This window comes from Amblyomma maculatum, chromosome 4 (assembly GCF_055883805.1).
Source record: "Amblyomma maculatum isolate TAMU_Amacu chromosome 4, ASM5588380v1, whole genome shotgun sequence".
Lineage (NCBI taxonomy): Eukaryota > Metazoa > Arthropoda > Arachnida > Ixodida > Ixodidae > Amblyomma > Amblyomma maculatum.
The window spans coordinates 136,641,103-136,663,345 of record NC_139347.1 but is presented as its reverse complement, the minus strand read 5'-3'; the positions used below and the strand labels follow the sequence as shown (position 1 = coordinate 136,663,345).

General features: G+C 49.9%; 1 protein-coding gene across 1 annotated transcript in view; it reads right to left on the bottom strand.

The window, feature by feature from the left end:
• Window positions 1–18,806, bottom strand: part of LOC146192665 (tetraspanin-9-like) — a 45,053-nt gene extending 26,247 nt beyond the window's left edge. Inside the window, exons 1-4 of the mRNA XM_084602553.1 lie at window positions 18,472–18,806; window positions 10,048–10,137; window positions 5,472–5,663; window positions 876–950 (exon numbers count right to left, since the gene is read on the bottom strand). Coding sequence (XP_084458679.1) covers window positions 876–950; window positions 5,472–5,663; window positions 10,048–10,137; window positions 18,472–18,801 — 687 coding nt within the window. The 5' untranslated portion in view covers window positions 18,802–18,806. The remainder of the gene's footprint in view (window positions 1–875; window positions 951–5,471; window positions 5,664–10,047; window positions 10,138–18,471) is intronic.
• Between the last annotated feature and the right edge of the window lie 3,437 nt (window positions 18,807–22,243).

Genomic DNA, 22,243 nt, shown 5'->3' with positions numbered 1-22,243 from the left:
CTCTCATTGGGTGCTCCAAAGCGAAGCAAGGAGATTAGGCTGTGGGCAATGGGGTGCCGTCACGATCCGTTTTCTTAAGTTCTTTTCTTGCTAGCCAGTGTGCACCGAGTCGAAGGGGAAGAGGAGGAGCATCAATACCTTTGACGTTAGTGAACTGTTTTATAAATGTTTTCACAGCGGTGACAGATGATGGAATACTGATTTTTTGAGTGCGTGTCCTAGTTTCATGAAATATAATTTTAGCGTTTCTTTATTGAAATGTGCTCATACTGTTCTTTTCAGTCAGTCAGAAGCCACAGTCCAGAAGGGAGCTAATAGTTTCAAGAAGACAGCCCTGAAGCTGATGAACACTTTGGTGGGTGATCATACCTAATCACAATAGATTCCACCAAAGGCAAATGTAAGAGCTTTAGATAAGCAAGCAGTGATTATCAAAGCTTATCAATGATATCAAACATCATCAAGGATTATCAAAGAGAGTAGTTTTCAGCCAAGTGAGTACAGAGTCAATCACATTTGTCTAGAGCGCTCACGCAGTGCCGCACTTAAGAAATAAAGGAAAATTCTGCTGCGCTAACTGGATTTCACAGATCGAATTTGTGCTCGTGGGAAGTTGAAGAGACCTGTGAGCAGCACGGTACCTTGCCAAATGTAAAGCATCCTCAAAATATTTCGCTTAATTGCTTAATTTGCTCCACACCAGACTGCTCGAGCACCTAGACAAGTGTGATCGACTCTGTACATGGATAGGTGTAAGGCTTTCAAATGCTGCTGAAAACACAATTTAGAGGGCTTTTTGCACATGCAAAAACCGTCCCTCTCGGCAAGAGTGAGGAAAGCACACAATTAAAGCTACAAGGAAAAGTGCAACTCACATGGCGACGGTAGATGAAGCCCAGTGTTCCAGCTGCAAACTCAAGCAGGAAGATGAGGATCACCAGAACGAAGTACTGTAAAACAGTGAAAAGTGAAGGAATGCTAAGAGTGTTAAACATCAAAAATTGAAAGCCAGTTTCAATTTTCCTTAGCACACTTTTTTCTCCCCACACAGAGGTGAATCCTAGGCCATCATACAACCAATGAAACATTGATAGCTAGTGCAGTCCTGGTGCTTGCTCGTAGTCATGGCAAGCACTGCAATTCTGTATCAACCTCCAAAGATTTTACGAACAAAACAGAGTAACCTGTGTTTTGTGCCAAATGTGCTGCTGAGTTTCAGTTATGTTTAGTTTCTGTTCCAGGCAACTTGGTCTTGGTATACTTCTTTTAATAATATCCCCCCCCCCCCCCCCCACCCTTTCCTACAAGCCTCCTGATGCCAGATCACCAGATCAGTACTGTAGGTGAAACCAGCCTGAGAAACTGAGAAACACTTGTTCCTTTAGTTTTGTTTTGCCGTTTGCATGCTTTTTCAATAGGCTCCAGTGTTTTTACTTTTGTTTGCAAGACTATATATTTTTATTAGTTTTTGCTTTTGGGATTTAACATCACATAGCATACTAAGGGATGCTATAGCGGAGGGCTCAGGATAATTCAAACACTTGGAGCTTTTTATGATGCACCGACATCGTAAAGTATACGGGCGCCTTGCGTTTCGCCTACGTCGAAACCCGGCCACCGCGGTCGAGGTCGGACCAGGGTCTCCTGCTCAGCAATCGATAGCCCTGACAAACCATCGCAAAATTTACAGTGCCTGCTTAAAGGTTTTATTCCTGAAATCACCAAGCCCGCAACATCCTTTCGAAAACGTTTCGATGCGTGCTCGCTTGCTGCCTGGCGCCACCTGGAAGCGGGCCAATAATTACAATTTCAGTTTCCGCGGCGGCGGTGGCGCCAGGTCGAGATCGGCGGGAAATTTGAAATCTGCCTGGCTGACCGATGAGCGAAAAAATTGGAGGCTTATCAAGGTTAAGCCCAGTAGATGCGAATCATGTTAAGCAGCTGCCTCAGTTTGGATGGGGCTAAGTAACGGAGACGTGGTATTAGGTTAATCGTCGTACTTTATTCTTTGCAGCCCGACAAACACACTCTTATGGTTTCCGTAGCACGCTGCAGCCTTCGTTTTGCATTCCTATTATTAACGTCCTCAGCGTTTGGAGGCATCTTGACCGCATAAACGCCCGGCGCAAAGACGCTAGCGCAGTTGCGGTACAGTGGCTAGTTGCGGGCACAGACACTGACGCGACGGCGGGCGCGCGCCGCTTCATCCGTGACGTCACATACCACGTGATGCAGCGATGGTGGCGCCGCCACCGCGTCGCGCGCGACGGCGCGAACCGAAGCGTGGAGGCCTCCGCCGGGCGGCGTATTGCCAAACCATATCCCGTAGGCGCACTGGAGCAGTCGACGCCTTCAGCGAGTAAAACGGCGATTGTTGCTGAAAGATCTCTCTGAACGCAACCTAAAGGTAACATACACTCACTGTAAACGGAGATTGTTGCTGAAAGATGTCTCTGAACGCAACCTAAAGGTAACATAGACTCACCGAGGCAGGAAATGATTATGGGGAAGGTAATTGCTTAGTGAAACTGTTGTCATACCGATTGTTACTTAAAGGTGTCTGTAAACGCAACCTAAAGGTAACATACACTCACTGAAGGCAGGATATAATTACAGTGAAGGCAATTTGAAAAACAAAAAATAAGAAAAAAAAACAAGAGTCGAACGCAAGTTTAAGTAGCATCAGTGAAGAGATGCGTGGTGTTAATCCATTGCGCCACCAAAACAACGGGAGCGGTTGCCTTTAAATGTGTTCTTATTCATTTAGACAATATATCCACTATTTGTCGCCTGGTGGCGCTGCTCAGAGGAATCACGCGCCAGACCGTCGTCTGCTCGAGTGCTCCTAGGGGATATGGTTTGCTAATATTCCGCCGGGCGACGTCCGACGGCGCGATATGAGGCCCCATCTGCAGCCGGTGTGACGTCATCACGTGACGTCACATCATGTGATCTCACTTCAAGGTCAATGGTGGCCACCGCCGGGAGGCGACCAACGAGCCACTGTACCAACGGCGCGATATGAGGCCCCATCTGCAGCCGGTGTGACGTCATCACGTGACGTCATGTCACGTGACCCCACTTCAGGGTCAATGGTGGCCACCGCCGGGCGTCGCGCGAAGGCCCGAAACCTATGTTAATATGCTTCGCATAATATCGCAAAGCAAGCGAGCACGCATCGAAACGTTTTCAAAAGGATGTTGCGGGCTTGGTGATTTTGGGAATAAAACCTTTAGGCACGCGCTGTAGAAGTAAAAAAAAAATACAAACGCCGCGATGGTTTGTCAGGGCTGCGTATTTGGGTTTGCTCGGTACGGTGGCTCCGCAAGGGACAAAGCAACAGAAGAGACGAAGAAAACGCGCTGTTCCGACTAGCATCTACCGCCCCCAGGAGCCGAGCAGCCTAGCGGTTAGCGGCGCATGCTTTTTCAATGGGCGTCACGTTGGACGCGGCACTAGCTTGAGAGAGCCTATACTACTACTACTACTACTACTACTACTACTACTACTACTACTACTACTAAATAATAATAATAATAATAATAATACACAGTAATATTTATTTGCTAATTGTTATGATTATTATTAATATTATTATTATTATCATTAGTAGTAGTAGTGGTATAGAGGAAGACTCGTTTCACGAAGTTGGCACTGAATTGTCTAGTTAACGGCCGAATTAACTGGCTAAATATTATCTTCACAGTTTTAATAAATAATAATAATAATTGGTTCGCAGGAAGGGAAAGGCGCAGTATCTGTCACACGTGTCTATGAACACCTGAACAACTCCGTAGCCCCCACTACGGCTCCTCTTTCTCTCTTCCTCCCTTGTGTCTGTGGACACCTTCATCCCTTGGTGTCCACAGACACAAGTGTGACAGATACTGCGCCTTTCCCTTCCTGTGAACCAATTAATATTATTATCATTATTAATTAAAACTGTGAAGATAATATTTAGCCAGTTAATTTGGCCGTTACCTACAGACAATTCAGTGCCAACTTAGTGAAACGAGTCTTCCTCTATACTACTGCTACTACTACTACTACTGCCACTACTACTACTACTACTACTATTACTACTACTACTAATAATAATAATAATAGTAGTAGTAGTAATAGTATTAGTAGTAGTAGTATAGGTTTCTCAAGCTAGTGCCGTGTCCAACGTGACGCCCATTGAAAAAGCATGCGCCGCTAAACGCTAGGCTGCTCAGCTCCTGGGGGCGGTAGATACTAGTCGGAACAGCCCGCTTTCTTCGTCTCTTCTGTCGTTTTGTCCCTTGCGGAGCCACCGTACCGAGCAAACCCAAATACGCGTCAGGCGTATCGATTGCTGCCCCGCCGGGGTGGTGCAGTGGTAAGACGCCCGACTACTGTGCCGGAGTTCCCGGGCTCGAACCCGACCGCGGCGGCTGCGTTTCGATGGAGGCGAAACGAAGTGGCGTCCGTGTGCTGTGCGATGTCAGCGCACGTTAAAGATCCCCAGGTGGTCGAAATTACTCCGTAGCCCTCCACTACGGCTCCTCTTTCTCTCTTTCCACTTTCATTCCCACCTTCCTCCCTTCCCTTACGGCGCGGTTCGGGTGTCCACAGAGCAAGTGTGACAGTTACTGCGCCTTTCCCTTCCTGTGAACCAATTTAATTTAATTTATCGATTGCTGAGCAGGAGACCCGGGTCCGACCTGGAAGCGGGCCAATAATTACAATTTCAGTTTCCGTGGCCCCGCCGGGGTGGTGCAGTGGTAAGACGCCCGACTACTGTCCGGAGTTCCCGGGTTCGCACCCGACCTCGGCGGCTGCGTTTCGTTGGAGGCGAAACGAAGTGGCGTCCGTGTGCTGTGCGATGTCAGCGCACGTTAAAGATCCCCAGGTGGTCGAAATTACTCCTTGGCCCTCCACTACGGCTTCCCTTTCTCTCTTTCCACTTTCACTCCCACCTTCATCCCTTCCCTTACGGCGCGGTTCAGGTGTCCACAGAGTAAGTGTGACAGATACTCCGCCTTTCCCTTCCTATGAACCAATTATTATTATTATTATTATTATTATTATTATTATTATTATTATTATTATTAGTTTCCGTGCCTTTTCTCGGTTTTTCCTTTTCCTTTTTGTTCGGAAGGATGCACCACACCGTGAAACAATTATGAAGGTTCTCGCGATTCTGGTGCGCCTGCCACCGCTTCTCCCAGAGCAGCGCTATAACCTAAGCTAAGCAGCTCACGAAACCAGATCAAAGCCGACATTTTCGGCGGCATTCACGTGCACGTACTGAACTGCCGGTTTGTCCGGCGAATGCAAGCACCGATAATCCGATAATGTTCTTATTTGCAGTTTCGGTAGAATTAAGATTGTCTAAAAGCAACAAATAGGTGGATATGCGCTTGCTGATACAGTTTCCGTTTCGGAGCTCGAATACACATAGTTATGTGTACTCCTGATCGCTGTGTATAAGCCAGTCAAGCACTGACCGTGGCGAGCATGCATCGGCTCTGGAACCAGGCTCCGCAGCATCCCAGGAAGGCCACGAGGAAGGTGACGGCGCCCGCGGTGAGGCACAGGCCGTCCGCGCTGAGAACCCGGTGGGTGGGAAGCAGCGTCGAGTAGCCGCCGTATGCCACGTGCAGCCATACGCCCACGCCCGTCACGCCGCAGCCCAGAACCTGCGTTCGCCCCCGCCCCGCACACTGCTTCATTAGGGGAAGGGGGGCACGCAGACTGCTGTCGAACTAGGTACATATGCTGGTAAAGCCTGTCGCGAAGTACGGCACAACGAAAACGCAAAGAATAAGAAAGAGAGAATAAGTCATTGAGAGATCGCAGATTTGTCATGCTTGACCGATGCTGGGGGCTTCTAATTATCTGGCAGTCGAACTCCCCACCTTATGTACGGCATCACAGCTGTGACGTGAACGAGGGACTCAAACCCACGACCTTGTCTGGGAATCGAATCCCAGACATTACCCGGGAATCAAAGGACCTTAATTTAGGACCAGAACCCCTGGCCATACTTTGGGACTCGTTTATTTATTTACAAAATACTTCAGCCCTAGGCCAAGCAGAGTGGGCAAGATTACAACAGCCAAGATAAATTCCATCCGAGCAAACTTCGAACAAGAGAAAGAAAGCCTAAAAAACAAAACTATGACAATGCACGATGAACATGAAGGCAGCCAGTGCTAACAGGGATTGCTGCATGAACAACACTGTCCAATGAAAACACTTTCGCGAGATACAGAGTAGGAAACTTGAACCTTACGTCACGCACCTTCCGGACAACTGCATATAAGACTTCAGGCTTAAAAATGAACTCTGACGTCTTCACTTTCTCCCCAAGACCTGACATCATCCTTATCATCAGCCTGACTACGTCCAATGCAGCACCGCACACCTGACTTTCTCGCGCTCCGCGCTATACGTTCGCTTTTCACCGGAATCATTCGAGGACCATCGGCTATCCTACTTTCTTTGCGGATGATTAGATACGATCTCTCTGGTGCCAGTCACCGCTTGCTTACAGGGGACCTGTCACAGTTTCCCTGCCTGGACAATAGATTTCCTAAGAGGAAAAAAAAAATAAATGAGGACGCTAGGCTTCATAGACACGACAGCGCCTTCAAACCGCCTTTTCATTCTTCGAATTTTTGGCATTGATGAGATATTGGCATAAGTTTGGCAAAGCGGTAAACGCTTTTAGTTGAGTTGGCTTTTGGGCTTTTGGGGAAACGAAGGCGCAGTATCCGCCTCACTTTTCGATCGACCTCCACAAAAACGGCATACAGTTAGAGGTACACATATGTCGTCGCTCGAATCCCTGTCGCAAACTAGCCTACAATTTAACTAGCAGATGGATGCTAACTGGGGAGCGAAATGGTATGACACCACCCTAAAAGCTGTAGAGAGAACGGTTACGTCACAATTTTGATACAAAATTCGGTTTGGTTTTTTTCGACACGTTTTTCTCAATTCTGGGTTACGGCGATGGCGACGCCTTTTTGACCGAACGAACTGTATACGCTATCGCGTAAAACGCAAGAAGACAAAAACTGACCGGAGGTGCTGGCATCAAGATTTACTTGCGCTAAAATGTAAAATAAAAGGGAGAAAAAGAAAGGAAGGCCCTCAAGCTAGTCCTGCAGTCCACGGGCCTCCGCTTCACGGAGAGCTCTGTCCGCCTGACATTTTTGACAGAAACACACAGCTCCTCTCAGTCCTCGTCTTTATGCAGCTGCCCTATAGCTAAATCTTCCAGGCCACGCTTCTTCGCCCCAGCGCCCTTTCCACACCGAACCCTCCTACCCCACAACGAAGCTTCGTCCTCGGAGGGAAGCCCTGTTTAATCCGTTTAACCCCCCCCCCCCCCCTCCCCCGACAACCATGATAGCGTAAAACGCACGACGAAACGTTGCATAGTGTACTGAGGATCTCGTTCAACCCTGATTCAAATTCCTCGTGTTCAGCAAGGCTCCCTCCCATCTCCCTGCCCTGTCTGTAAACAAAGGATACCGGATATGAGTAAGAATTTCCTGTCAGCTAAGCATGCCAAGTGGCCTTCGCGAGCGTCAAGTCGGGGCAGGCAGGTAGTCGGTGCCTTTGCCCTGGGCGCAATTACAAGTACACGCCCTTGTATATATAGCCGGCTCACTCGCAGGTAGCAGGCAACACCATCACAGACTACCATGCCCGAGAAATGTCAATCCGGGGCGAGCACGAGCCGGAAGAGCTACCGCATCCGGTTACCAGCTTTCGGGAGATTACCCGGATGTACCGAGAGGAAAGATGCAGACTGCTAGAATCGCATCCCAAACTCACCAGGCAACAACAACAGACGATCCTGCGTCAAGCGTAGGCGGGATCGCTTGTGCATGCCGTACTGATGAAACGCATGAACTCTGCGGAACACGATCTGCTCTGTCCTTTTTGCAAAAAAAAAAGAAAAGGGCACCCTGCCGCACGTTTTGGCAAAATGCACAAAATTCAAGACCTTTCCTCCACCCTCTCCCGCCAACACCCCCAATCCCCAACCCCTTGAGCGTTGGGAGACCTTGTTATCCAGCCCCGCCCTATCGATTCAGCTCGCACTGACGGACAGGGACCAGGAGTTGCTGGAAACATGTGGGTCCCGCAACTAGGGAACCTGCCCGTTTGGTGCCTGCACACCGATTTATTTCGGGCCTAATAAATGTTGATTTCCCCCTCCTCCTCAATTACAACCCACGGTGATCCAAATAGGACTAATTAACTTGCCCTGTGACGGTTCATTCAGCTAGCAGAACGAAGGCAACCCGCATTGCCCTTCAAAGCACGTACAGTCGATATCACCCTTGTGCAGAGCACTCGAGCAAGACATATCGGGCTACAAAAGCCGAAAATAGACTCTAGCTCCAGGCTTCTGGGCTATGGTGCTAGTGTCTACCTTGGTTGCCGCTATCTGTGGCACCACTTTCACTAGTGTTGCCACAAGAACCTACCAGCTGCGGCGATATATGGATTTATTTGCAGGGACGTGTGTCTCCAGAGCGCTCTACACAAGGGTGACGTCGACTGTACTTTACTCCATTCGCCGTAATTGTGTATGCGCGAGGTCTAATGCAGCTTTGCATACGCTGTGAGAGATGCCACTTCGACCACTCGAGGATCTTCCCCGCGTTCTTGAGTCGAGCAAAAGTTTGTGCTTTAATCACTACAGCAACGGCAAATTTTAAACGCACTTACACACATTTCACGTGGAATTTGGCTATAGTTAGCACATGCCGGTGCTATCAGCCCCAAAACTTTCGACAAAATCCCTAGTCAGAATCACCGGCAGGGTGGCTTGCCACTCTAAGTTCAAGCTCGACTGGCGTGCCGAAATTAGCGCGGTGCGCATTCAGTTTTGTAATTTCGCCACGAAAGCTGCAAAAATGAAGGCCCAGCCAAAAAGCATCCAGGGGGCTGACCTCGCGCAACGAGGTTGATGTATGGGAAGCAATCTTCCACTCATGCATGGCTGATCGTATACGGTGAAGCGTCACTTTTAAGACTCCCCGCGTGTTGTAACGCACGAGTGGCCATTTATCGGTCGAAAAGGCGTCGCCGTAACCCAGAATTCCAGAACTGAGAACAACGCGTCGGAAAAAAATTATGCTCAGGATTTCCTATCAAAATTGTGACAACCGCTTTTCGTAGCGTTCAGAATGGTGTTATTTCATTTCGCTTCGCATTTACCATCCATATGGTAGCCAAGTCGGAGTCTACTTTGCAAAGGGGATTCGAACCGACGGCATATATACTTCAGATAAGTGCGGGTGTCCAGCGAAGAGTGAGATTACTGCGCCCTTTTCCACAAATTCAAATAATATAAAAGACATCTATAAGACGTCTATAAGACGTTTACCACTGCAGGAATCTGTGACAGTCTCTCAGTGCCGAAATTCCGGGAAATAGAAGGAAGTGTTAGTTTATCGCGCCTAATTTTAAGAAAAAGCGTGTCTCCTACTAATTAAAAAAAATACATAAAAATAAAAATAATAATGAAAAAGCCTAACACTAAGCCACGAGGAAAGTTGAGGTGATTGCTGGCTTACTGGCCCTTTTTAGCGTTGCACTTACTGTCGCCCACCGCAGACACACATAAAAAAAGGAGGCACGCCGTAGTGGAGAGGTCAAGATTAATTTCGACATCTCAGTTCAGCTCCGTCCATATGCGGCGGCAGACGGCCCGAAGTTAATTTCAGACACCAGGATTCTATGGCGTGTTCCGTACATATAAAGAGGCGAGAATCTGCCCAGTAGTGGTGCCATCCCCAAACTCGCGGGTAATGCACACAGATATAGATTGCCTTTGGGAAAAGTTTTGGGAACTGACAGAAAAACATTTACTTCTCCAGAAAACGTTATCTGTTTTCACTCCGGCTCCTCACTTATGGATCTTTCAGAGGATAGAATACGCGTGTCCTATGACGCTTTTCCTTCATGCTTTTTTTTTTGAACGCCGCGAAATATTTCTTTTTTCCAGCAAACCCGCATCCGGTGATCTGTTATACTTAGCGAAAAGTGGCCGCATACCCAGAAGAGGAGGTTGTAGCAGCAGAGTGTGCGGCGGACGCATGTGTAGCCCGTCCGGCCCATTGCCCTGCCACCGCCGGATACGGGGCCCTGCGCAGGAGGAAAATAACAGAGGACTGAGTAAGTACATGAGGGAAACAACATGCACACAAAAACACGTCAACCAAAATTTCGAGTATCTCGCGTATGCCTAGCGGCTACACGAATTGCCCACCGGCACCTCGAGCGGTGCCGCCATCAAAGCCTGCACGACACCATACACAGAGCCGAAGGTGGTCGGCCGTTATTGTCGAGACATATTCGTGCCAGCGTGAGCAACGGCAGGCAGGCCAAAAGACAATTCACGCGAAACTTGGGACGCTGAATGAGAGGATCTCCTGCCGAACCCAAGCTCCCTAAGGCCTACACCATTACCGTATAGCAGGGTTCACAAACCGGCTCAAATCGTGTCTAGTTCCCAACACACAATATATATATATATATATATATATATATATATATATATATATATATATATATATATATATGAACGGAGCGCCAGTAACAACGCGTCCGGGGTATCTAAAGTGAACAGCAGCTGCGTCTTCGGGACTCGGGCGAGCTGGCCGACGGAGGGAAGGATGACGGGGCGGGACTGGTGGTGGTGGTAGAAACATTTATTGCTATTACAGAGGGTGGGGGCGCCGCCCACTAAATGGCATTTGAGAGCCCCCTACATGTACGGAGGGCACCTCTTAAAAGCAAAGGAAAGCCCTTGGAGGGCTGTCCTAGCTAGAGCGTATAGTAATAATCTTGCGCAGGTCCTGATCGGAGGTACTGGTGAGTAGGTGCTCCCAGTAATCTAGGGCCACCTATGGCGAAGGAGGCTGTATTAATGAGGGACAAGTTAGTAATGTGTGTAGAAAGTCACCAGGTTTGCCACAGAGCTTTCAGGAAGGAAACTGATCAGGAAAGCGGGCATGGAGAAGGACGGGGTATGGGACTGTGCGCGTTTGTAGCTTGGGCAGCTTGTATTGTGATAGTCGGGGCAGGGGGTGGGTAGGTTCTCCTATTTTCGCGGTTGTAGTTAAGAATGTCAAGAAAGGACAGCAGGCACTCCCCGGCATCGGAGGAAGGCCGTTCCTCCCCAGCCTGGAAAGTGAGACCTCGGGTAAGGGAGTGATCCTCCTCATTACCGGGGGATGGGGGGGGGGGGGCACTAAAATTTTGGAGGGAATTGCAGGAGGCGGTGAGCAGAGGCGGGGCTGACAAGGGAACTACACGTCTCTTCTGCACTGCATGCAGTCAGGGTCGCAGGCACGATTTACTACGTGGAGTTTCTCCCTTTCCAATTACGTTGTGGATTGTGAGCTGTTTGTTTATTTACTATAAAACCATTAGTGGATATAAGAAATAACAAAATGTACATAATCTTTCCAATCCATTCCGATTAAAAATTAAAAATGAAGAGACGTTGATCATCATCCTTAATTGGGGAAAAGGCCTGCCAGCAGTATGCACATGAAGCATGCAGAAGCGCTTTGGGCCCGCCAACGATTAATGCGGCTGCTCACAATAGCGCGTATTGCTGGAAATAAAATACTTCCATATTATTCACTATGACAACGTTAGGGAAACTCTTCGTACACTTCCTCTTCCTGATGAACCCTTCACTACAACGGAAATACGCATACTTAGACGCATACAACTAAATACACTCCTTACTACTGCCCGATCGTTTCTATACCGTATCAGAGATCCCCCGCATCTGACCACTATGCAAACATAGAACACTGCATGTTTTCCACTGCAGAACGGTTTACCCAGAAGTACCAAGATACCAAGATTTGCAAAGAAAATTCATTTTGGAGCTTAAATGAAGTGGCGAGAATGTTACGCGAGAAATCGTCCAGAGTGTGTGTATATATATATATATATATATATATATATATATATATATATATATATATATATATATATATATATATATATATATAAGCACAACTGGTGAAAGTCACCGGTCACCCTTCGTCAAAGCAACGACTGGTAGAGTTACAAGCTTGACCTGGTGCATCGAGCATATTGAGTTGATTTGCATTTTCCGCCAAGAGGTATTTGGTGGCAGAAGGTGGTCGGTAGAGGCGCTTTATTGTTGTTGTTATTCTCCTCTAATTTGATGGCACATACCCACACAGGGGGATCGGCCAAGAATTGGGGTGCAGAGATATTAGATTTTGACATGTATAACTACATCGCAAAAATAAATAAAAGTAAATGTAAATATGAAAAACCAAAATAAAAAAGAGTAAATACTAACGCACGCAGTAGGAGAATAGTAAGATTTATATGTACAGATTAAAACTTCAAAGCATATTAGCAAGGTAGACGTTTTGTTTCTATTAAGAAGTTTTGAATGGCGTTGAAAACAGGCCTGTGGCTGTACCCAAGCATGGTGGCACCGAACGATAATAAAATTCGGCTGCTCAAATTAAGACCCAGCTGTTGTAACGGCTTCTCCAAATACCTTTTTCTCATCATGGTAAAACGGCGGCAAAATATCAAGAAATGATCTATTGTTTCCGGTTCCCCGCAGAATGCGCAGACGGGAGAAAGCGCCGAACCAGGCCTCTCATAGCCTGAGTTGCTTTGGGACGTTAAACCCCACAAACCAACCAACCAACCAAGCCAGACCTGTGCATATAGAAATTTAGGGGCGGAATACGACAGCGTAGCCTGGTTAGAGAGACCTCAGTCTGCCTTGATTGACATGATTTCCTATTCCAGGAATACTTGAGATGCAGGTAGTCATCCGATGATAAAATAGATCCAGACTGCGTGCTTAATAAGGCACGCCGCCGAAATCGTGCTGCTGTTATGTACGCTGTTGCCGGGAGGATGGGCAATACAGGGCCATTCAGAGATTCTTTAGCAAGTCTGTCAGCGACCTCATTGGCTGTCACATTGCTGTGTCCTGGTACCCACACTATATGTATGATGCTCAAATGTGAGGGGAGCAATCAAAGAAAGGTGTTTAAAATTGGCGAATCCATATTCGAAGAAAGCGACAAGCACAAGGAATAAGAGTCTGTAATTACAACCACTGTTGAGTATGTTAGGTCTATTTGCGCAGAGCAAGCACCACCGCCAACAACTCCGCCTGGAAAATTGGAGTAAAATCCGGAAGACGGACTGAAAAAGCCCAGTCTAAAAGCGGACAGTATATTCCAACGCCAGCTATTTCATTCAATTGAGAAGCATCCGCTGCTATCGTTATGCTAACGGGAAGACTTTGTAAATGATCTTCTAATAATTCATTTAAAATGTGAGGTGATAAGTGTTTTGCATTATCAATGCCGTGGCCTTCTTTTCCTCGTTCTTCTTCCACTTTCCTCGATTACTTCACGGTGCGGCTGAGGGCACCGAGGAAAAAAAGTCCATTAATGCGCCTTTAATTTCCTTAAAAAATGAGCACGAAACTTCGCCTATTAAGAGCACGCCCTACATGCGTTGCGAGCAAATGCATGGCGCATCACAGTTGCTTTGCGAACGAGTTGTGACGGACGTGCAGCGAGCAGACAGGCTTAATAGGATATGCGGTCTTTTTTAGCTTCATCCGCTGACTTCACACCTATAGTTACCAGAATTAATGTTTGAATCATGGTATCTCATCTCGTCACACGTGATTTTCAGAGCCACCACTTCCGGCCACCTGTTTTACGTTGCATGAAACATGGCTGTCGCCTTAATAAGACTCCTGTAGTCTGGATTGGCTTCAGCCCCTTTCTCCTCCAGCTTGCTTCCCAGCAGTGGTGACTTCGGCCGCCCAACCGCGCACAGCGTCACAGCAGCATGGCTGCTCGCGGGTGGCACGTCTGTCAGCGGCGGTTCATCCCACGTCAAGGATGCGCGCGACCATGGAAGCGCTGCTTTCTCTGGGGTGAGATATGCAGGTACAGTGCCAAGAACACCGTTCGGCACGGTGCATGCAAAGCGGAAGGATGCGGGGCCGGCACAAATGGCCTTCCGCCAAGTCGGCGCATCGCGAAGGTCGCCGACCGCCCCGCGGCACTTCTGAAGCGCGAAACATAACATCTCAGATGCATGTGGAACTGATGCTATTTTTTGCATTGTGCAAATATGCCCTTCGGCATAAGATATCTAGATATAAACAAGCAGGCCTGTGGTGCATTCCAATATCTTTCGGTGGTGGGGCCCATGTGTCCATAATCTTGTATAAGGTGGCCGGATAGGGTGATAAACGTGGTTTCGAAGGTGCAGATTGCGAGCCGCCCAAAGTTCAGGGCAAGTTATTAAGAAATGATCAAGCATCGCCTCCGCAGCGGAAGCCGGACAGAAAGTGCAGGTCAGGATAGCAGTCTGCGATGTCCAGGAAGATTTGACCGCAGGTGTCAACGCAGAATCCACGCGGATTCACCTCAACGCCCCCTCCTCACGGCGAGTTAGACCGCCGGGAAAGTTGAATCCACACGGTGGAATTAAAGAACGCGCAGCGGCGGAGAAATTTTGCACCACTATACGGCGTCAGCTTCCAAGCAGCTTCGACAGCTGGTACGTAGCCCTCTGTGGACTTCAAACGCATACACTTCAGCCATATCATGGCCTCCGAGATCACCTCCGTGTTCACGTTTCGCGCGCGAGGGTGATCTCGGAGGCCATGGTCATATTTACGCAGGTTCCGGAGTTCCGCCGAGACGCGCAGTTTCGCCCGGTTCTCATTTGTGTACTTAATTGCAAAATGCTTTCTCGACGACTTTTAGCGCGAAACAATACTAATCCTGAGTCTGCTACCCGGAGAAAAATCCTGTCGCATGCCTGTGGACCCCGCCGGGGTGGCGCAGATGGCGGCGCTCGACTACTGTTCCCAACGGCGCAGGATCAAGTCCCGGCCTCGGCGGCCGATTTCCGATGGAGGCGAAAAGCAAGGCGCCCGTGTGCTGTGCGATTTCAGTGCACAGTAAAGAACCCCAGGTGGTCGAAATTTCCGGAGTCCTCCCCTACGGCGTCTCTCATAGCCTGTGTCGCTTTAGGACGTTAAACCCCGCAAACAAGCAAGCATGCCTGTGGAGCTGCTGCATAGGAAAAAATATCTCTTCTGTCCGCACGAGGCAGCGGAGGTGGCTCAGCTACAGAGCCAGTAGCAGGCCCGTGCATTTTCTTTTCCTTTTTCCTACAGCCACAACAACAACAGCGTAACAAATGACGTCATCGTCAGAACTTTTGAAGGCGAGCAGCGAAGCCAGGAAACAGGACGGCGTCACCCGTTTCATGCTTACGTGCGCTGGAAACCCACGGTCGGAATGAACGAAGGGAAGAATGCAGAGAATTCGAATGTGGCGCGAAAGTAGTGATGTACGCGTTTTGCCCTTCTGTCTCCTAGATTTGCAATCGTTGGATCGAATGAGACGCACATTCGACACAAATATCTACTTTGTGCGATGTTGGGTTCAGACGAGCGGACCGGATTCGCGGATCTCGTGTCACGTGGCGTGAACGCGAGCAGCGCGGAATTTCCCGGGCCCGCGGATCACGGACCGGATGGAAAAGGGTGCCTTACCATCCTGGCGGAGAGGACGACGAGACGGACGGCTATGACTCCTGCCTGCCGAGGCGGACCGATCCTCCTATGCATGAGCATAGAATCCAGCTGGTTCGTGCTAATGGCAGCGTTTAAAGTGTACGCCGAGAAGTGAATGCACCCTCTCAGTTTTGCGAAAGTGTTTACATAGTTTCGCTTTCGTTTTGACGGAGAGCCGAGTTGTCCGCCGAGAGGTGGCTGTCAGAGCTTAAGCTACTCGGCGTGAGACTTCGGGTTCCACTGCCCGAATGATCTTGAGCTGGTTGTGAAGGTGTGAAGACGCTTTTGTTTCCCCACAAACCAACTTAAACATAATATTTAAAGAATCGCGGGATGAAAAGGCGGTGTGACCTTGACCCAATTAAATGCCCACCGAGATAGTCCCCGCAACTGAACGTATAAATGCACCGCACCGGCGGTACGCAGAGATGAAAACGCCCGACGGAATAACCGGGCTCAATTTCGACCTCCGGCGGCTGCGTTTCGACGGAAGCGAAACGGAGTGCTGAGTGATGTCAGTGCAATTTAAAGATCCCCAGGTTACACTGTACCCAGGTGGCCGAAATTACTGCCCGTTAAGCTTTCAGTCCCATCTTCCTCTTTCCTTGCGCGGTTCATGTGTCCACGGAGAACGTGTGACAGACATAGCGTTTTTTTCTTTCCTTCTTTCCTATACACCAATTATTATAATAACAAAAGTAAAGTTGGTGGGATGAAAAGGCGGTGTTAAAAAGGTCCTGTCGCGTTTTAAGGCGAAACTTGAGTGTTCGGGCCTAATTTTTCCCCTCCTGCGGTTATTTATTTATTTTATTTAAAGAATACTGCAGGCCCTTGAGGGATCTTGTGTGTCATGTTCTCACCGGCGGTGCGACAACATGCGCTAAAAGCATGGCATGCTTAAAGATCCCTTTCCTGAGAAAGGGGCTACCATCCCCAAAAGTCATAGCAGAACTCAAACGTGTATGGCAACTTTGGGTGCCTCAACGTTGCCGCTAACCCGCTGCTCGGTACACATGCGAGCGGCATGCATCGTTCCGTTTGTCATCGGGCCAAGTGGTGCCGCAGGAGTGACGTCACTGAATTTTTATCCAGATAGACATGCTGCAACGACAATCAGGCTGTAAACATACAGAAAAGCATGCCTGGCATCCCGAAATAGCCTGGCAACCCCCCCCCCCCCCCCCCCATCTTTCAGAAAATCTAATCAAGCAGATAGAAACGTCCAAGCTTCGCGAAGCCGCATGTAATAGGCACCTCTAAGTGCCCCTCCAAGAAGTTTCGAAGGACTGATATATCGAAGTGAAAGGCGAGCGCGAAATAATTCGATATGCCAGTAATTCGATGTATAAAACATGCCTACAGATGAGCTTCCCTGTAAGCCAGAAGAGTGAATACTGTGTGCACACGCTAGGCTCATTATTGTTGAGACCTCGGTAATGACGGCTGAGCGCACCGCAACATCGCGTCTTGCGTCGCGTTGCACAAGTTCCCTTGAGGTTGGGGTTCCCATCAAAGCTGCGGACAGCGCTTTGGGAAAGGCCACCGCTGATCACAAGAGGTGTAACTCTGTTATTGCCCTAGAAAAGCAACAATAACTCGGCTACAATAGGGTAGCTGATTCCTTCGATTCCACCAGCAGGAAAACAGGCCCCGCATGAGCCGCCGCAAGCCTTCGGTCAGCAAGGCTGACTTCCACGCGACCACCAGTGCGCCGAACATCGCCTTTCCCGCAAGACAGCAAAGTCGCGCTGAAAACAAACACGCCAGACCGAAGGACACTTTCTCGACGTTCACGTCGTTAAGCGGTTTTTCAGCGTCACTGCATGATTCCCAAGGATGCGTAGCCGACCCAGTTGCACGCGTGACATGTGACCGTGGGGAGCTAATTACGAGAAGCGCCCCTTGCAGGGGCATGACGCGCAGTTCGATATATCAAATATTTCGCTGAATGGGTTTTCGATAAACACGAACACGCCTATACTTTTGCATGGGGTTTTCAAGGGACATTCTGAAAGTTAGACATAAGAAATGTTGCACATATCCGCGATCGACCGTACCATAGTATAGAGGAGGCTATGACCGTACACGATTTCTTGATATATCACTCGAACTCAGGTTACCGCAACAAAACTTGGCGATATGCCAAACCAAGATAAAAAGTTTTCTAGTATGACATGCTGCAGACCGACCATACATGCTGCAGGTGCACACGTATTCGCGCCCCTCGTATTTCCTCAGCTACTGTGAAAAACAAGCCCATGATGCAGGATATTCCAGAAGCCGGGTTGTTACCGAATAAGCTTCATAATAGTCGCCGCTCCCCCCCCCCCCCCCCCCCTTTACACGCTCCATAATCTACTTGCGGTGACATGACAGAGAACTTCACGGCAGTGTAGCGTTGCTTGCTTTACGAAAAAAAAAAGAAATCTTGCTTACATATTAATCTCCGGCTGCTGCCTTAGCGACAAGCAAACTGCTCAACTTAAACAGGCACGACGGAATCTAGTGCCTGTACTTCTGTTTTGTTTTGGAACAGGTGTTCAGTATCCTTCTGCAGTGCGTACAAGCACACCACAGGTAGGTTGTTGGTTTGAGAAACCGAGACGAATCAAACGGACCGGCCAGACGCATGCATGTGACAAAGGGAGTATCCAGTTGCGAAAGTTTGCAAGCGTTACAAGAATCACTGCGCAAAAGAATACCGTGAACAGACCACCGCAGCTGCTCATCGAAAGGAGACAAATCTCTGCGCGTGCATAAACACCTGGGAGCTACCGCGCACGTCACGTGCCTTCTTTGCCTCCAAGCAGGCTCTTCAGCACAGCGACACGAGTGCAGCCGGGTCCTACCTGGCCGTTGGAGGCGACGGGCACGTACGGCGTCCTTCCTGCAGCCCTGGCCGCCGCCATGCCGGCCGCTGCGGCAGCAAGCACAGAGTCCTCCTGCTGATGCTGCTGCGACCGAGAGCGGACGACTCCGGAGTCGCGCGAGCGGCGGCGGGATGACGATGCGCGGCCTCCGAGCGGCACCCAGGCGGGCAGAGACACGGAGCGCGGGAAGTCCTCCGCCGCCGACGCGAGCAGGTCGCCCCCACGCAACACCAGGAACGCCTCGGCGCGGGCGTCGTTGTTGGCCGACGAAGACGCCCGCCGCTTGAGCAGCGACCGCGGAGCATCCATGCCGCCCGCCTACCCGCTCGTCTTGGAGGAGAGCGCGGGTCCTTCGGCGGCCGAACGTCGCCGTGACATCTGTGGCGGCCTGCTGCTCCGACGATGCCAGACTTCCGCGGCACAATAGGCGCATCGTAAATTGCGTCGCGACGGCACACAGCTGCCGCCCGGGTTTTCGCGGAATCGAGGCCGGCCCGCAGGAGCGCGTGTCCCGGGTCGCAGAATTCTTTCGAGACGGCGACGCTGTCCGCGACGTGTCGTGCGGGGGCTCATATCCGTTCGAGACGGAGTGCGCCCTTCGCAACTGCCGTGGCCCAACGGTGCCGCCGAGGGCACTGCTCTTGACGTCCGTTACACCACACGATGGAAGAGCGCTCCGCCGTGAGCGCCGTCTCTACAGCCTCCCCGGGAGCAATTCGAAGTACACGACTGGATAGGAAACGTGAAGCGCACGGTCTGCGTGCAGACCACGCAGTCCGCGAGGAAGGCCCGCGAAACAGCCGACGCACGCAACACAGAGCGCCAACTCGTCGTGTCAGTCTTTATAGTGGCTCGAAGGACCACAGCGCAGCTCCCGCGTGGCACGAACACGCTCTTCGGCAACCTCACTGCCGGAAATTGGTCGCTTCATGGCGACAAGGCAGCAGCGAGGTGCAGGCGTGCAGCAACAAGGGAGGGAGGCACTTAACAGAAAGGCGTGCTTCAGACTACAGCTTTGGCCAAAGTATACGTCATTCTTGCTACGCGGCAAATCTAGCACGATGCTCGGACATTGCGTCTGAGGCAAAAGTGGTTGGCGGAGTGCGAAGATTGGTCTGGTTTAGGGGGTTAACGTCCAAAAGCGACTTAGGCTATGAGACGCCGTAGTGGAGAGCTACGGAGTAATTTTGACCACCTGACGTGCATCGACATCGCACAGCACACGGAGCCTCCCCGCTTCGCCTCTATCAAAACGTAGCCGCCGCCTGTCAGGCTCGAATCCGGGTACTCCGGAACAGTAGTCGGGCATCGCGGGGCCGAGTGCAAACAGGCCACCCTCATCACTTCCCAGTCGCGATGGCAGAGCAAACGGCGAGTGCCAAGTAAATGTATACTGTATTCGAGCAGCCGCAAGTCGAGTTACGGAAATAACTTGCAACAAAATAATAGCGAGTTTTAGAATAGGGGGACACTATCGGTTAGTGGGATAGGGAAACAATATGAAACCCGCCCCCTCTCCTTTATGCGCATCACTCCGCAAGTGCATATTCACCATCATCAGCCCGACTACATCCACTGCAGAGCGAACACCTCTCTCATATTCCTCTAATTAGCCCGGTCCTGCGCTAGCTGCGTCCAATTGATTCCGCAAACTTCCTAACCTCATCAGCCCACCTGGTCCTCTGCCACCCCTTGCTTCGCTTTCCTTTCCTTGGAACCAAATTTGTTATCCTTCGCGACCATCTGCTATCCTCTCTTCGCACTACATGCCCTGCCCATCTTCATTTCCACCAAAATGTCATTAACTCGAGTTATTTCTCTGACCAACTCAGCACTGTTTCTATCAACGTTACACCGACTATTTTCCGTTCCATAGCTCTGTGCGTTGTCCTGAATTTAGGCAGAAGCATTTCCGTTCTACGTGCGCATTGTTACCCCGCAATCACCAACCCCCTATAGCCGGCATGATTCCTCTATTCTATTCTAAACCTTGTGAATACGCCAGCGACCAATAAACTGATTTGTTCCCTGACAAAGAGTCAGAGAGAGAGAGAGAGAGAGAGAGAGAGAGAGAGAGAGAGAGAGAGAGAGAGAGGTCATCGCTGTCATCAAGGAAGCCCGTCAGCCCAGGAACTTCAGTAAGGATGGCTATACGACGCGAATTTGTGATGAAAAGACACCGCAGAAGAGAGCGTACAGCCAATGTTTAACCAAGCATTTCGTTGCAGGTACGAAAAGAAAGCGATTTTGGTCGATGTCAAAATCAGTCACGCGGGAAAACAGTCGTTCCGCAGCTGCAATGCTGCAAACAAAGCTGCGCGCGTCACAAGATGATTTGCAACATGTGCAGACATACACTGCAGGGGAACTGGACTTGGACTTTGTCCACCCGCAACAGGACTCTATAATATACAGACGCCGACAGTGTCCCAAAGTCGAGCAGACGACGTACAGTTTTGTTCGTGGTTCTAAGTACACCCAGTGTTGCGACAATTACCACGCCAGGACTTCGGGAGGAAGTGGTACTACGACTGCCAACTCGTAAAATCGCTCGAGGGAGAAGAACGGCGACACGCAAACGAGTGATCGCCAATGCGTAGCCGAACAGCGCGTGCCGTACTTGGCAAAATGGAATACACTTTACACACGTCAGCCCATTTATGCGCCAACCGGTTGCTCAAAAGTGCGTCGCTCACTTAAACCCCTTCGCGTCAGAGAAGCGCCACAAAGGCGGCCCAGCCGTACTGCACTATATACTTCCGGCTAGCGCGGGTTGTTGCCGTTCCATATTCCGGCTCGAGGACGCCTCAGAGGGCATTGCTCAGAGACGCCCGGCGGTGGCCCACACTTCGCGCACACCCCCGCGCAGCACTGAAAGGCAGCGCAGTTGAAAGGCGACGGCACATGACCCCTAGCCGCATTAGCGCGCGGGCGCAACAAAGCCGGGATTACGAGCGAGCGCGCCCACGAGGCGCAATGCGACCACGCGGGCGGCGTTATGCGAAGCAGCGGACTAAGGATAAAGGGGCACATTATTCCGCACGGCCGACCGTATATGCGCCAGTCACACGTCACAGAGATTAAACTGACACGCCTGATAAGCAAACGGGATCAACTCTAATGCCCTTGGGCATGTGACGAAAGAGACATGACCAGAAGTCAAACCGCATTACACTTTCCTGGACATGGACAGAAGAAGAAATGGACATGGGCAGGACATGTAGCGCGAAAAGAGGATAACCGACGGTCGCTTAGGGTAACAAACTGGATTCCAAGGGAAGGAAAGCATAGCAGGGGGCGGCAGAAAGTTAGGTGGGCGGATGAGGTTAAGAAGTTCGCAGGGGTCAAGTGGGTGCAGCTAGCACAGAACCGGGTTAAGTGGAGAAATATGGGAGAGGCCTTCGCCCTGCAGTGGGTGTAGTCAGACTGATGATGATGATGATTACACTTCCCTGGGACTCGCGAAGAAACTTGATGACGCCAACAACCTGTAGCTGGACTGAGAGCAGCAAGCTTGCATCATATTATTTCATTTCAAGGCGTCGTCATAGCTCACGAAACGATAGGCTCAACGGAAGGCTTGACCTATGAACATTTATAAGGACCTTCATGGCCGTCATCGATGGTCGATATAAAACGACGCTGCTCTAGTAGAGGCTGCACCACCATTTCGAGAGAAGAAATTTCGATGGGTTATTAAGTCGAGGTTCTTGGCCTTTTCCTTCACCCCCTCCTGGAGTGCCTGGCTGCG